This window comes from Juglans microcarpa x Juglans regia, chromosome 5S (genome assembly GCF_004785595.1).
Source record: "Juglans microcarpa x Juglans regia isolate MS1-56 chromosome 5S, Jm3101_v1.0, whole genome shotgun sequence".
Classification (NCBI taxonomy): Eukaryota; Viridiplantae; Streptophyta; class Magnoliopsida; order Fagales; family Juglandaceae; genus Juglans; species Juglans microcarpa x Juglans regia.
The window spans coordinates 6,939,936-6,955,725 of NC_054603.1; the positions used below are offsets into that span (position 1 = coordinate 6,939,936).

Genomic DNA, 15,790 nt, shown 5'->3' on the forward strand with positions numbered 1-15,790 from the left:
GGATTGATTTGATAAAAAAGTAATGATTGAATTTTTATTAATAATGAATAATAATAATAAAATAATAAATAATAATCTTAAATTTATAAGATTTAAATTTAAATTACACACTTAATGAGACAAACGATATTGATAGGCTGCTATCGTTTTCCATTGTCTTTCTATGAGCCAATTAATGAGATACCAAAAGAGTACCTTTTTTTTTTTTTTTTTTTTTTTTTTTTATAATTTTCTTAACTTCCAAAAGACTTACGATTTCCCACACAAATTCAGAATCAGTACTGCTATAACGCAGATAGGAAAATGATAGTCACCTCATTTTATCTCTTGATTTTAATTATTTATATATTTTAATTATTTATTTAATAATTAAAGAAATAATTTTTAATGTATTAATATATATTTTTTATTTATAAAAAATATTTAAAAAATAAAAAAATAAATTTATACTCGACAGCACGTCCAATAGTCATTGCCGCGGCGTAGCATGACTCGATGCAGATATTGTAAGTGACCCCAGAACCTATCTTGATCATGATGATCATCTCGCATCACAGGATCAAATCAATAGTTTTGAAATTAAAATTATTGTTTTGATTAATTAAATAGATGAGATTTGTGGATTATTTATAAGAAAATTGTTGGGAAATTAAAATTATTTTTCCATAAATTAGATATCAAACTGAATAATCTTCATTGTTTTTTATTTGTAGTGGTACAATCGTAAAAGCATAAATCTGAGATTTTTAAAAAACAAATTTATATAATGATATCATTTGATTTAAAAAAAAAAAAATGACGAGAACTTTTTGGATGTAAATTATTGAATTGACTTTTTTTGGCATAGATGCTGCGTGCCAACCCACTTAAATGACATCGAAAATTAAATCAAAGCTGGTACTTTTGTCGATTGTACTCTTTGTTTTCGTAGATAGGATCAAATAAAATGAATTGAAATTGAAATTAAAAAATTAAATAAAATATTATTAAAATATATTTTTTAATATTATTTTTATTTTAAAATTTAAAAAAATTGATTATTTTATTTTGTTTTATATTAAAAGTTAAAAAAAATTATAATAATTAAATAAAATAAAATGAGATTTTTTTTAAAATAAACGAGGCCTAACCATTCCCGGAGGAGTTGGCCCACAGTCTCACCAGTCTTTTCCTTCCGGATAAGTTGCAATTTAGTAAATTCAAATATTTTAAATTCCCAAATTAACCCAATTTTATATAATATATTATAATTATTTTATAATAAAAATAATTTTATTATTTAATTTATCACATTAAACTACATTAATTTATATATTTATTTTTATAAAAATCTTTTATGAATAAATCTTTTTTTCATTTTATATTTAACGCGATAAATGAGGAATGCTTACAATACTTCAGCCTTTGAGTTTTAACTGAACAGATTTCTCATAATTTTTATTTAAAGTTATAATTTCTAAAAAAAACATAAATATGTATAGTAAATTTTTTAATATATATTTTTTTTAATTCTTTTTGCTTGAGTGCTTTTAGGTGGGAACCTTGAAGATGACTTTTATTTACCGTCTGATCTTGAACATGGGCCCTGATTGATATGATAAAAGGAGGGCCATATTCATGCATGCGCAAAATACAATATAGTACAATTTTACCTTATTCATTCATGATTATGTTCCGATAAAAATCAATGCACTTTGTAAAAGATAAATTCACTGTCCAATTCATGGGGATACGAAAAAGTGTTCTTAATGTCAAAATTAGCAATAGTAATAAAAGGTAGCCTCACCTTTCTTACATTAATATCAATTGAATAGATCTTCTTGAAATCATTTCATTATTATTCATTGTTAATAATAGTAATAACTGAAAAGCTTACCTAACAAGAAATTTTGCTACATTAAGATCATTATAGTTACAGTTGCTATCACCGGGGCTTCGGTCGTCGATTTCCCTGTCATTAGATCACCAACTTCTTTGACTTTACGGTACTAGGCAGGCGTTAACCTCCATACATGGTCTTATGACTTTGCGGAGACCTATGATTTTTGGTAAACAATCGCCCGAGCCTGGTCACTGCAATCCCATTTGTGAGGAGGCACTCATTCTCCCGAAGTTACGGGACTATTTTGTCGAGTTCCTTAGAGAGAATTGTCTCACGTCCTTAGGTATTCTCTACCTACCCATTTGTGTCGATTTCGGATACAGGTACCCTTTTGTTGAAGGTTGTTTGAGTTTTTCTTAGGAGTAAGGCATGGGTTACTTCAGTGCCATAGCGCCTGTACTAAAACATTAGCTCAAGGTATTTTCTCTAACCCCTCTTACCTTGAAAAAGTAAGGGCACCTTGCATCCTTGAACCGATAACCATCTTTCGGCTAAATTCTAAAAGAAAAAATAAATAAAGAGAGATAATTAGATAATAAAAATAAATGCACTTTGTAAGGGATAAATGCACTTTGTTTCTTTATGCATTGTTGTGATATCATTAAAGAGGATATGGTAGAAGCACCTTATGATTTTTTTAATGGTACCATTCTTCTTAAATTTTACTATTCTAATTTCATTGTTATTATTCCTAAGAAAGACAATCCTTCAAGCTTTGCTAAATTCAACCCTATTAGTCTGTGTACAGTGGTTAAAGTTTTCTCCAAAATTTTGGTTAATAGGCTTAACCTCTTTCTTTCTAAAATTATTTCTAAAGAATAAAGGGCTTTTATCAGAGGACATAACATACATGATAATATAACGCTCGCCCAGAAGATACGTCATAGCATAAATGCTAAGGTGCAAGGAGGTAATGTGATGATTAAGGTGGATATGACTAAAGCATATGACTGACTCGAATGGAATTTTATATTGGATGTTCTCTAAGTTTTGGGATTGTCTGCTAAATGGGGACATCTTATATCTAATCGTATCACTGCTCATTCTTTCTCTATATTAATGAATGGCACTAGTAAGGGCTATTTTCAATCATTCCCAGAATTGCGTCAAGGGGAATCACTGTCCCCTTATTTGTTATTGCTAAAGAAGTATTAAGTCATTTACTTAACAAGAGAGCTACATATGAGAAGATTATTGGCTACAAAACACACAAAGGATGCCCTAGGATTTCTCATCTTTTGTATGCAGACAATCTAATAATTTTTTTTTTAATGGATCCAAAATTTCTTTGAAGGACATGGATACTTGGTCATATGAAAGTATTTCAGGTTAGAAGGTGAATCATACAAAATATGCTAAACAAACCTCCATTTCTCATAAGACGATTGGGCTCAAAGCAACAAGGTTTCATGAAGGTTCGTCCTCTGCTTCTGTTTGGGTGCTTCAATGTGTATAGGCAGTCTATGTGCTACTCATCTTGATCTATTAATCCAAAAAGTGCAGAAGAAATTAGCCTCATGGAAATGAGCTTTGCTCTCTAAGAGGGGTAGACTAGTGTTATTAAAGCATGTGCTGTCAAGTATTCCTATTCATCTTTTAGCAATGCTTAATATGCCTCGCAGTGTGGTTCATAAGCTTAATAAGATTTTTGCAGACTTCCTGTGGGGTAGTAAGAATGGCAAGAAGAAAAAGAAATTGGTGGTTTGGGATAAAGTTTGCAGGCCTACAGAAGAAGGAGGGCTCGAAATACGAAAGTTGGAAAATATGGAGAAAGCCCTGCATATGAAATTTGTTTGGTAGTTCCTATATGATAATTTTCTTTGGGCTAGTTTTTTTCGAGCCAAATATAGAAATCAACACCACCCTTTCCTCCTTGATCATTTCTCATATGAATCAAATTTTTAAAAGGCCTTAAAACTGTTGTTGAAATTAGTTATTAGGGGCTCAGTATGGATTACTAGTGAAGGTAAGATATCCTTTTGGTTTGAAAATTGGTCGTCTTTGGGAATTCTTGGAGAACTCTTGAATATTACAAACCCCTCTCTGAAAGTATGTAGTTGATGTATACTTTGAGACATGAGGTAATCAGGAGATAATTCGGGAGCTAGAGGGGAGTAACCTCTGTGAAGAACTAAAAATTCAAAGTATCAAGATTGTCATAGGTCCTTATATTCCTATATGGAGAGCTTAACAAAACGAAAATTTCTCCACACTTTCAACTTGGCAATTCACCTATGATCGCAGAGAAAAAGTGGAGTGGGCTAAATTGATCTGGCATAGCTTATTGCCCATAAAAGTTCTACTTTTATGTGGAGAGGTTTGTATAAATGCTTGCCTAATTTTGACCAGAACATTATGAAGTTGAATATCTCTATGGCCTCAAAATGTGAATGTTGTAAAGTGGTTGCTCATGAGTCCTTAGATCACTCGCTTCTAATGGAAGAGATGCCTAATTATGTCTGGAAGTCATTTGAATCAATCATGGTACTGAATTTTGGGACTACTCGTACAGGGGGGAATACAATAATGGTTGTCCAAGGCTTGAGTGGTATCTCATATAACTGTTGTGTTTGGAATTCTCCCTTCTATTATCAGCTGGTTCTTGTGGCTATAGAGATGTAAAGCTAGCATGGAGGGGGTTATTGAAATAGGGGAGCAAGTGTACTAAAAGATCAATAACTTTTTAACTCAGATTATTCGTATCAACATGACTAAACCTTTCATTAAAATTTTAGATGATGCAGTTTTAAAGCAATTCGGGTTATTGACTATGCTTGTCAGAAATAAACAAATTCAAATTTTGAAATGGATGCTCATTGCACAGAATTTTGTTAAGCTTAATGTGGATGGGAGTAGCATCAGAAATTTTGGAAGAAGCGGAGGTGGAGGAATTATTAGAGATAAGAATGGTCACAAGGTATTTTCTTTTGTCAAATATTATCGTATCAATTCCAATAATATCGCTGAGATTCGAGCCCACTCGAATGGTTTGAATCTCTGTTCATAGATGAATATAACTCTTGTTGAAGTATAAACTGATTCTCAACTTGTGGTAAATTGGTGGGAAAATGGTGCGCTTGTCCCTTAGAGGAGTCAGAAGTACTGGAATGAAGCTAAATTGATGGCGTATTCGATGGTGGTTCGGATTTTCCACTGTCTTAGATAAATGAATAACGTCGCATACAAATTAGCCAAGTTGGGTTGCAAACCAGAATCTGCTGCAAGTCCTCTATCAGTTGTCCCAACCATGAGTTGTCTTCTTTTTTGGAGTTTATAACATCTATGACTACTTTAGCATCTCCTTCGAAAAACACATGGCTCAGACCTAGCTCGAGGCATAAACCCATTGCTCTGTGGAGAGCTTCTCCTTCTACTTGAAAGACTGAGTGAATGTGATCCCTAGAAGCTGTCAAACAAGCTTGTAAACTGCTTGTATAGTCCCTAATAACTATCTCCATCTCATTCTGCCATTGACCTTATCGAATGTTGCATCAAAATTTACTTTGTCAAAAGGCCAAAGTAATATTTCGATGAACTTAAGTCCCTATAATCTTGAACAATATCAATATTGTATGTACTATTCATGTATCATTTGTACATTTTTTCAAATGGTTAAAAATGTTAAAAAAAATTCAAATACACTTTGGGCACGGTCTAAGTTGGGCGGTCCCTAGTATTGTCTTTTTTGTAATTCTTATGTTAAAATAAGTTTTTTGGGAATCTATTCAGTAGATACAATAAGAGAAATACTTATCACTAATTACATTAGGGTTGTACAAAAATCGACGCCATCAACACTAGCCGACCGGCCGCCTCAGGAACCGGTGGAGAACCGATCAGCATGCGATGGCAATTTGAAGAAACCGAGTGGTTCAGTCCCGGTTTAAAGCTAGATCGGACCGTAGAACCAACTGATATAATAAAACTTTTTTTTAATATACCCATATCGAAACAACGTCGTTCCACTTAAGTAAGTAGAACAGCGTCGTTTTATAACTATAAGTATTACAACATATAATGAAAACGACGTCATTTGGCATTAAACCAAACGACGTCATTTTATTAAGAATGTAAGGAAAAAAAAAAGTCTGAAATGACGTCGTTCCGCTTAAACTTAAGGGGAACGACGTCGTTCCGAGATGTGTCTTCTTCTTCCATAGCCTCTTCTTCCCGATTTACTCTGTAACTCTCTCTCTCCTATGCAACTCTCTCTCTCTCTCTCAGTCTCTCTCATTATTCTCTAAATAGATAATCGCCGCTAGGGAACCGATGCCAACTGAGAACCACCTCGATCAGTGGCTCCCCCATTTTTTCAGACGTCGGTCGGCATTGGTTTTGCCCAAAAACCACGCCGATGCCGTCGGTTTTCACCCCTAAATTACATAAATATAAATACACAAACTGACGTGGTTTGATATGGTATGCTAAATTATAAAATTACTTTTATTATAAAATAAATCGAATGGATCATATGAATGTACGTCATTTTATAAATTTATTTTTGCATATTCTTTTTATGTATGTAGCACTTCTTTTATAACAAATACTATGTGGAGTCTAGAAAAATCGCCTTATTATCGTTAGTTGCCCAAATAAACACAGCCTGCTTTGCTGTATTTAAGTAATCATAATTATGCTTCAAATGGCTAGGAAGTAGGGGTAGGTTCCAACTTTGACGGATTCGGAGTGACCACCTTTGACCTCTGACTCCGATTAGGGTTGGAGGTCAAAACACCCTCTAACTTCGACTCCAATCGAAGTTCAGAGCTCTGAGTCGAAGCTCGGAACTCCGATCGGAGTAGCAACTATCTCATAACTCAGCAACATTTCACAATTCACAGCTTCATTTTCACAAACACATTCCCTGCATACACTGGTGTGACAGTATTTCACTTCACCGTAATCCATTCCATTTTACATTTACAAGCAACCAAGCAGTTAACAACTAGATCTAAAACAACTCTTATAATGTAAAGTATCAAATAATTCCAGGCAACCCAACATCATGGCAAAAAATAAAAATTACAAAAATTAATTAATTTAGGGCTCGGAGTCTCGGACTACACTTATGAGTTACGGCGTCGCAAAGGCTAAACAGCACAGACAACGGCAAGATCACGACGATAAATGGGATGTAGCAACAAAGACTCAGAGAGGGAACATAGAAGATTTAGAGAATTAGAGATTCGGAAGAAGGTTAAGAGAGTGAGAGGAAGAAGTGGAACAACGTCGTATAGTTATTTTTTTTAAAATTCAAATGTAAAACAACATCGTTTTACATCTGATTTAAAAAAAAAAAAAAAGCCAAAATTCGGAATTGGAGTTCAAAGTTTCGTGAAGCTCCAAACTCTAACTCCGACAATCATTCTCGAAGTCACTTTGACTCTGAATTTTGACCATTTAGACTCTGTCGAAGTCTAAACTAGAGCAAAAATCAGACAGAATCGAAATTGGCGGAGGGTTTGCAAAGCTCTCGTAGGAAGAGAGAAGTTTATCATCAAACTTGTGGTTTTCGCGCTATCTAAAACGAAAGTTGTTTTTTCTTTTAAATATTTAAAATGTTGTTCTTTCAAGGGACTTCTTTTCTATCTCTAATCGCACCACTTATATGACAAGTTTTAAATTACTGTCTAATTAAGATATTAAATCATTTACATCTCGTTTAGGTATGTAATTAGATGAGATAAGATAATATGTTTTGAATAGAAGTGAGATTTTTGAATTGAGATGAGATAATTTTTTATTTTTTTGAATTTGATAAAAGTGTGGGTCTCACCAATCATTAAAAATAATTTTAAAATTACTGAGTTATGAATACATTAATAAAAAGTAATATTTATAAATGATTAAAAAATATACCATAAATAAATTTATATCTCAAAACATATTTTTTTAATTGAAATTACTCTTTATTTCCACCAAAAATTAAAATGGTGGATTTCAATTGAGGGGAAGAGGTGTGAAACAGGGAGAAAGAATGACCTCGAAATGGGATGAAAAAAAAAGTGCATTGTTTACATAACTTGTTTGTCTTTTTTGTATTGTTGATTTTACTGTTTATGTCAATTTTGTATTGTTTATTATACTGTTGATGTCAGTTTTTGCACTATTTGTATCATTTTGTACTGTTCATCATACTATTTATATCAGCTTTATACCGTTTACATAACTTTTTACTGTTAATATTAGTTATTAATTTCAAAACGTAAATGAAGGCTTAAAGCACAGAGATGAAATAAAAAATCACACTGCCCGTTTGGATACCCATATGAGACTTGCCGTACAATCCAAATGAGACAGTTTGTATCTAATCTGAATATCCAACCGGACCTAATGTGTCATATCAACATTTGTAACTTGAGATGACAAAATTTAGAACGAAGCATAACATTACATTTGGCGAGTGGTGTGGATGCTCTCGTCACATTAGCCATGTTACAACAGATACAACCTAAATTTATAAGCCAATCAGCTCTGTATTGAGAAATCTAACATCACTTTCCCGACGACTTCCTCTACAAAAACTTATTAAACCAGCAAGCAAGAATCAAGAATCACTATGCTCATAAACACAATTCTGTGAGTATCTAAAATAGAGATTCTCTACCCAATACATAAATAGTTTTCTATTCAGGAACTAGGATTGTATGAAGTTGGCCTTCATCTATTTGTCCTTTGCTCTTCCAAGGACCGACTCCGTGCAATGTGCATGAAAAAGCTTCTTAAAATCACACGACCATCATGAGGACCATCGAGGAAGCAAAGGGTAGAAAATGCATGACATTATCCGTATGAAATCCTGCCAAGCAATTGATCATTAAAGTCAAAGATTGTTTAGGACAAAAGGTTGCAACAGACTATAAGGAACTTGCAACCTCTTTGCCTATAAGTTTATGGAGAAAGTGGGTGACTGAGGGATTCAGTTTGTTCATCTTCGGATAGTTCCCTCTTAAGGAAAACTGATATCCATCAAACTTAGAATTTAAGTGATTTCACGACATCGTCCATGCATTGTATTTCATGTCCTTTTCATGAAGATTGAAGTGGAAGGGCATAGATACTTCATAACCAACTTGATGGAACCAAATTGGTTATGACACAACTGTTGAGAAATAATCTCACATTGCCTGTGGACAAGGTCTTGGGCATGTTTATATAAGGAATGAGTAATCATCTCTTGTACAACCAATTTTATAAGATGAGTTAGACCCATGAATTTATTCATAGTATCAAAGCTTGCCACAGGAAAAATGGTCCACTCTACTTACCCCGTGACAAGGACCAGAAAAAAATACTGGCCTGCACGTGAGGGAGGGTGTTGAGGAATAATCTCACATTATCTGTGGACAGGGTCTTGGGCATGTTTATACAAGGAATGAGCAATCATCTCTTGTAGAACCAGTTTTATGAGATGAGTTAGGCCCATAAATTTCTTTAACAACTACTTCACATTGTTGGTGTGTAAAACAATGTAACCAAGAGTCTGTTGTAGGTTATCCACAATCGAAGATCGCGCAAATCTAACTTACATTTCATTAAAATATAAAAATAATGAAAAGATTCGCACGTACCACTTTGAGCAGATGCCACTGCTGGAAGTGCAGGAATTTTGACGGCTGAAATTCCCATAAGCCAGGTTGATAAGAGTATAACAGAGAAAATAAGCATTTGTTTCACATTAGGATATTGATTTTCAAAAGAAATAAGCAACAAATTATTTGAAAGATGATCTGGTACTACATACAAAAGAATAAAAATCAATCGCTGGGACATACTTTTATTGCATGATGAAGCTGGCACTTTAGATGTTGTGGGCCAGGGAGCTGGAATGTTGTCATTAAGATCACAAAGGAAGCTTACTCCTGAAGACGTGTCAAAAGTTGCATCAGAAGGCATGCTTGGCAAAAGACATCCAGCCTCTGCACCAGAAAATGGACGAAGATAAATGTTAGTTACAAGATTGCATTCGGAAAATAATAATTTTTTGTCTATAGACTGAGTCTATGACTATCAATTCTCAATGCATATGAATTATGTCCATTACCTTGATTTCCAACTGAGATGTTCAAATTACAGGTCCATATCATTTCAAAATGGAAAAAAAAACAAAAAACAAAAATATCATGTGTTAGAATCAGGTTAGAGTAAATGTGACAGAGAACAAGTTTATTTGCTTATGAAAGGGAACCGACAAACACCTTACCTTGGAGGGAGAAATCCTTGAGGCTTATATGGCAGAGACTATACACATCTTTGTTAATTCCTGATTTTCTTAACTTTGTTCCCAATGATGTAGCACAATCCAAAGCTTGCAAGTTGGTTATAAAAATCTGCTTTTGCAAGTGGGACACGTAGCTTTCCATGGCCCTACAGCATGTTGTCTGGTTTCTCATCCCATCCCCACAGCCCATTGCTACATTCCTCATGTCGGGGAAAACCAGGGGGCAAACTGAAGCAAGAAATACAAGAGAAAAACTGAGAAAATAAATATAAGATCAGCAATGCCAATCCCCCATCTGAAGGGATTGGCATCACTGATAAAAGAACAAGCACAACAACTAAGAGGGAAAAACAAAACATATTTTTGAGGAAGAGGAATCCCAGAGACCGTTCAATCACAATGTCTTTTACCCGGATAATCTCCATATCCATGGAATGTGCTCATATTACACATCTCACTAATGGGACGTGGCCCATAGAAATTATATGCACCCAAGGAATCATACCTTAGACCTGGCGGGAACATACCCCAAAACCAAGGCCCTTATCAATTGAGTCAACCCCTAGGGGTTACGAGGAAACAAAAACTATCACACAAAGAAATTTTGAATCAATTATTTTTATAAAAGGTTAAGGAAATTATAAACAAGTATCGACCAGCTAGGAGCTACCAATATTATCAAGAATTATCCCACCCAACAAATAGAGACCAACATCAAGTAGGAATTTGTACTAGCAAAATTTTTTCACATATTGACCATCAAAAGTGTGCAATTCTCCACGTACTCCCACATGTAATCATTTGCTTCTAACACAAGTAGTCTAATGGTTCCATCAATACTTTAAATTTCTTTAGGTGGCTCTAAAAAAACCCTAAAAAAATAATCTTGAGAGAGGTTCTATGGACCTCCATGCATTACCCAAGACTCACCTTTATTTACATTGCAGTTCGATAGTCCTCTCAGAACTTTCTTCGCATGAGAAGGATCAAGTTTACTAGCCAGCCAACGGAGGACAATACTTTTACAATCATTTACCCTAGTAGAATGCCGAGGTAAGATGTGGGGCCCATCCATGCTCATAAGCTCGGAAGATTTCGAAGCAACCCTCGTAGCAGCTTCTAATATTGCGCCCTGACAAATTTGGGCACAACATTCTTTTACAGGATCAATCTCTTTACAAGCTGCCAGAAGCTTAGATGTATCAACAATGGTCTCAAACTCATTAACATCTTTGACTGGGCATGATGCTTGAGTGAGATTTGAACCGTGAACTGAGCATATCTGTGCGAGGCTATCATTTGCACCCTGGCCTACCAAAATCTGCTCAATATCTGAGAGACAAGGTTCGGCAAGGGTACCATTTAAAGCAAGCACATTGGTTTCTTTGCTTGTTTGACCAATGAGAATTGCAAGGGTGGCTTCCAGTTGTGGACAACAAATTACATTCGCCAGAAAGGGTGCAAATGCAGACCAGCAATCTATTGCTGTTACACTCATCAAGCTTTCAGCAGCAGTGAAGTTCAACATGCACACACCTGCATTGGAAGAGAGAAAGATCACCAAGCAGAAAAAGTAATTAAACTGCTCAACTCAAATAGTATTAAGAATGCCATGTCAATGGAGATTTGTATACATATTAAATAAAAATTGATAAATAGTATAAATAAATGGACCTGATAATTTTGGGACAGTGGTATTTGTGAAGGGTACCAATGGTGACGGTGCAAGAAGAGGCAGAAAAGGCCGAGGAGACCCACTGGGAGAGATCTCAGGAAGGACAGCATCCCTTTTTTTATCCACTAAAACAAGATCTTTAATATGATTTAACTCGCTGCAGCGAGATTCATGGCAACCTATGGCAGAAACAAGAGTAAATGAGGATATAATTTTTAAAATTAAAAGATAGTATCAGGAAACCTACACAGACAGTTTCTAATATGTTATACGTAATAAAAGTTGTAAGGATTTGAATTACTACAGGCATGTGATAGAAAGATGTTAGAAAATATATTAGAGGTCAAAATGGAGTAAATCCTAGCTGGACGTAACCTAACACATCATGGTATAGTAGAGCATAGGAGAATGGATCTCATCTTTTCAACTCAAATAGAAGTAATATGTACCAAATGAAGCTTCCATCCACAACCCTAACAGACTGAAACTCTTCCAACAATAAATAAAAGGAATGTCAATTCTAAATTGATGATATAAATCTGAATGCGCAAAAGCATACTTCTCTAAAAATCCACTCCACCCTACATCAAACAGCACAAATACTAGTGATATGCTGAGTCTGTCGTTTATTGATCTATCAGTTATTTGTTCTAGGTAGTGTATTAAAATGTGTGTTTCTCACCTCTCCAAAAAAAACAAAAAAAGCCACAAGATTTAATTCACACATACAGGGCAGAAATTAATACATATTGGATTAGCATCCTCTAGATCTCTTAGGGTATTCTACTATGCAGAATTCCTAATTCTCTTTCAATCGTTGCTTCACTATTAAGTGGTTTGAATTTTCTACATCAGTGTGTACTACTTTTATTACCCAGTATTTATCACTTCAGTAGTTACCACAATTTATTATACTAATTAAGTGAATAATGTCGTTGTGACAAAATCCTTAACATTTAGTTTGAAAGTAATATAATGATTGGGGTTAAAAAAATTTAAATGATAGTATATTTACTACTTGCAGAGGACCTTGATTGAGGTCCCCCAAAATTGATATACTAAGTATATAGTCCTCAGATGCATACAACAAGATCTTGATTTTCTTAGCACCATTTCTATGGAAAGAAACCTTGGTATCATTTGATCCATGTAAGATTAAATATGCTACTTATGCCAAAGCATTTGCTGCAACAATGGCGTTCAGGATACAATCAAAGCGGCAAGTTATTCACACAATAATTTACCTAAACAATGACCCCAATTAATTGAAAAATCCTAACACCATCCTCAATCTGGAAGAGTAGCACATCATTTTATAGTTTCAAAGAAAGAAATTTAATTACCAGCAGAAAATGCAGATCATTCAAGTAAATTGAAAGTGTCAATAATACAAGATAATATAAGCTCATTCAATTGATTTCCCGGGCACCATATTCTCAAAAGATGAAAAATGAAGTTTAAGAACCTCCATAAAAAGAAAAAGTGAACCCCATATCGGTATACCAATGGTGAGATCCTAGAAATCCCATCACAAAACACCCCCCGCAATACAGAAGAAGATATACTAAACCCAGTTACATTTTGTTGAGTTTGCTCCTTTTTGGAGTCCAAATTCCCAACAAATTTATTCCAAAACAGAGCAATTAAACAATGACATAACTGATAAAAAAGAAACCCGAGATCATGTAAAATAGCCAAAACCCAGTAAAGGAATCAACAAGGAAGGGTCGCATACTCACATAGAGCCAACAGAAACACTTCCACAAGAATGATATTGATGAAAGTGAGCCTGAGTGTTACCCCCTCTTTCATGCCTTCACTAGTATCACTCCCAAACAGAGAAACCATAAAAAAAAAAAAAAAAACAGTACCACCGAACGTAGCAAAACGAAGCTAAAAAACAAACCAAGAGAAAGAGTGTCTAAGAAGAATCAGCTTTGGAGGGAAGGGAGTGGTGGGTATGTGAAGAAACAAAGGAAGAGAAAAAACAGAGTATTGAGAAGCCATGAATGAGCTCCAAGGTGGGTGGGGACGAAAGCAGTAGTAGTATTATAGCTGTGAGAGAAAGGTAGACCCGACCGCAACCAAAAAACTCAGATAGAACAGCACCGGTGCATTAACGCTATCAATTGCCTTTTCCCCACTCCCCCGCTTCGTACACCAGTTGGCTCTCGCACACGAGACGTGGGTGGAGCTGCTTGCTCGCATGCTTTGTCGTGTCTCTCACGCGGGTGGATTTGTCAAGCGTTTAAAGTGGTCTGCGCGGCCAGTTGCCAGTTAGTTGTGCGGAGTAATTATAGATGTCAGTGACTCAGTGCATCGAATTGGGATTTAATTCTCATGGTGACTGCTTTCAGAGCCATGCAACTGATCTGGTTATTTCAATTAAAAATGGAATAAATAATGATATATTCTTTGCAATCAGGTAAATTGAATATCGAAAAATTTAAACGTAAGCAATTTTATATATTAATTTTTTGTATTTATTTAATATAATTAATCAGAAAATAAATTTTATTAAAAATAATACTAATTTAAATTTAGAATATGAAAGTAACAATATTAATATATAAATTAGTACGTAAACTTTTTTGTTTATAGCAAAACTCATTCAATATATATTTTGTTGGAATTTTTTTATAATTTTTTATAATTCATTTCATAGGGAATCATATTATTTTACTAAATAAATATATTGCAATTATAAAAAATCTTATAAAAATATATCCACAAATTGTTATAGTTTCATACAATACGTTGCATCTATTTTATAATAAAAAATAACTTTACAATAACATAAAACATCAAGTCACGTCATTTTATAGATTTATTTTTGTAAAATATTTTTGTAGTTAAAGCATTTCTCTTTATAAAAAATAAGTTTTAGTTTTATAAAATTATCTTTATATCTAATATGGAGTTGTAAAAAAATTATAAGAAAGTTATAATTTAAGATATTTTTTTTGTTTTTTACTTTTTAAGTTGGAAGCCATTTGTGTAGTTACATTTTTTTCTTCTAGCCAAGGCTGTACACGGGGACAAAGTTACGATTTATGTGGAGAGGGGCGTAGGATATATAAAAATTTGTATATAATAAAAAATAAAAAAAACTACTCAAAAGCGTGCATAAGTATACTATAAGAAGTTTAAAATTTGAATGTAAAATAAAAATAAAAGCATTTATAAGAAATAAATATTATATATCAATTGATCTCAATATTTTTGAAGTAAAATTTGAATGTCAATTGATCTCAATATATTTTTAACAAATAAATATTATTAATTATCACATTCTTTCTCAATATAGACTAGCAAATAATTTATAAGAAAATCGTTATTTATTTTGTTTCAAAACCTTATCTCAGTAATATTAAAAGCTGAAAAGTACTTTCAATTTGTTTTTATTTTGAAATCTAATATTTAACATGTTTATGATGTAAAGTTTTTGGCTTGCCCATATTATTCAACTTAAGCTTTTAAAATAAAAGGTAACAAAAATGACTACTGAAAAATCATATTATGATATTTAAAACTAATTTAAACGTACGTATAACATATATAATAAATAAAATTAAAAAAAAAATCTGGATTTACATGATGAATTAATGACCATATATATAATTTATGGAGAATAAAATATATTTGAGATTAAAAGAATTCACAGTACTTAATACTCTTTTATTTTTATTTTTATATAATTTTAAATTATATTAATAAAAAATAACAGATTTTTTTTTTTTTAGGGGGTGCTCCTCTAATTTCGTTCCTGGTTGGACATATCTGTTCGTTATGGTATATATATTTGTAAGAGAGAGTTTTTCTACTAGATTTCCCATATATGCAACAAGGGTTAAAGCTGGTGAATTAATTAACTAATTAATTAATCGGATATATGTTCTACAGAAGAATCTTCTGCAAATAAATAATAGGTGTTGAAAGATAAAGTCATGACATTAATAAGTACACAAATTCGGTAGGATAATCATTTGTAGAGAATTACCTGTTTACTGCC

At 33.4% G+C, this 15,790-nt stretch overlaps 1 protein-coding gene across 1 annotated transcript; it reads right to left on the reverse strand.

Annotated features, from left to right (window-relative positions):
- Positions 1 to 8,253: 8,253 nt before the first annotated feature.
- Positions 8,254 to 14,035, reverse strand: LOC121268218 (uncharacterized GPI-anchored protein At1g61900-like). The gene is made up of 8 exons (XM_041172378.1): positions 13,518 to 14,035; positions 11,778 to 11,957; positions 11,034 to 11,639; positions 10,086 to 10,331; positions 9,927 to 9,938; positions 9,658 to 9,801; positions 9,454 to 9,498; positions 8,254 to 8,681 (listed from the first exon to the last, which is right to left on the reverse strand). Exons 1-8 carry the CDS (start codon positions 13,624 to 13,626, stop codon positions 8,611 to 8,613), a joined length of 1,413 nt encoding a protein of 470 aa, XP_041028312.1. The 5' UTR covers positions 13,627 to 14,035; the 3' UTR covers positions 8,254 to 8,610.
- Between the last annotated feature and the right edge of the window lie 1,755 nt (positions 14,036 to 15,790).

Coding starts and splice junctions, on each gene's coding strand:
- LOC121268218 (XM_041172378.1), bottom strand. CDS start 13,626: ATGGTTTCTCTGTTTGGGAGTGATACTAGTGAAGGCATGAAAGAGGGG. Junction 11,640..11,777: donor CACTGTCCCAAAATTATCAG/GTCCATTTATTT, acceptor CTTCCAATGCAG/GTGTGTGCATGTTGAACTTC. Junction 10,332..11,033: donor GAACTGCAATGTAAATAAAG/GTGAGTCTTGGG, acceptor TTCTTGCTTCAG/TTTGCCCCCTGGTTTTCCCC.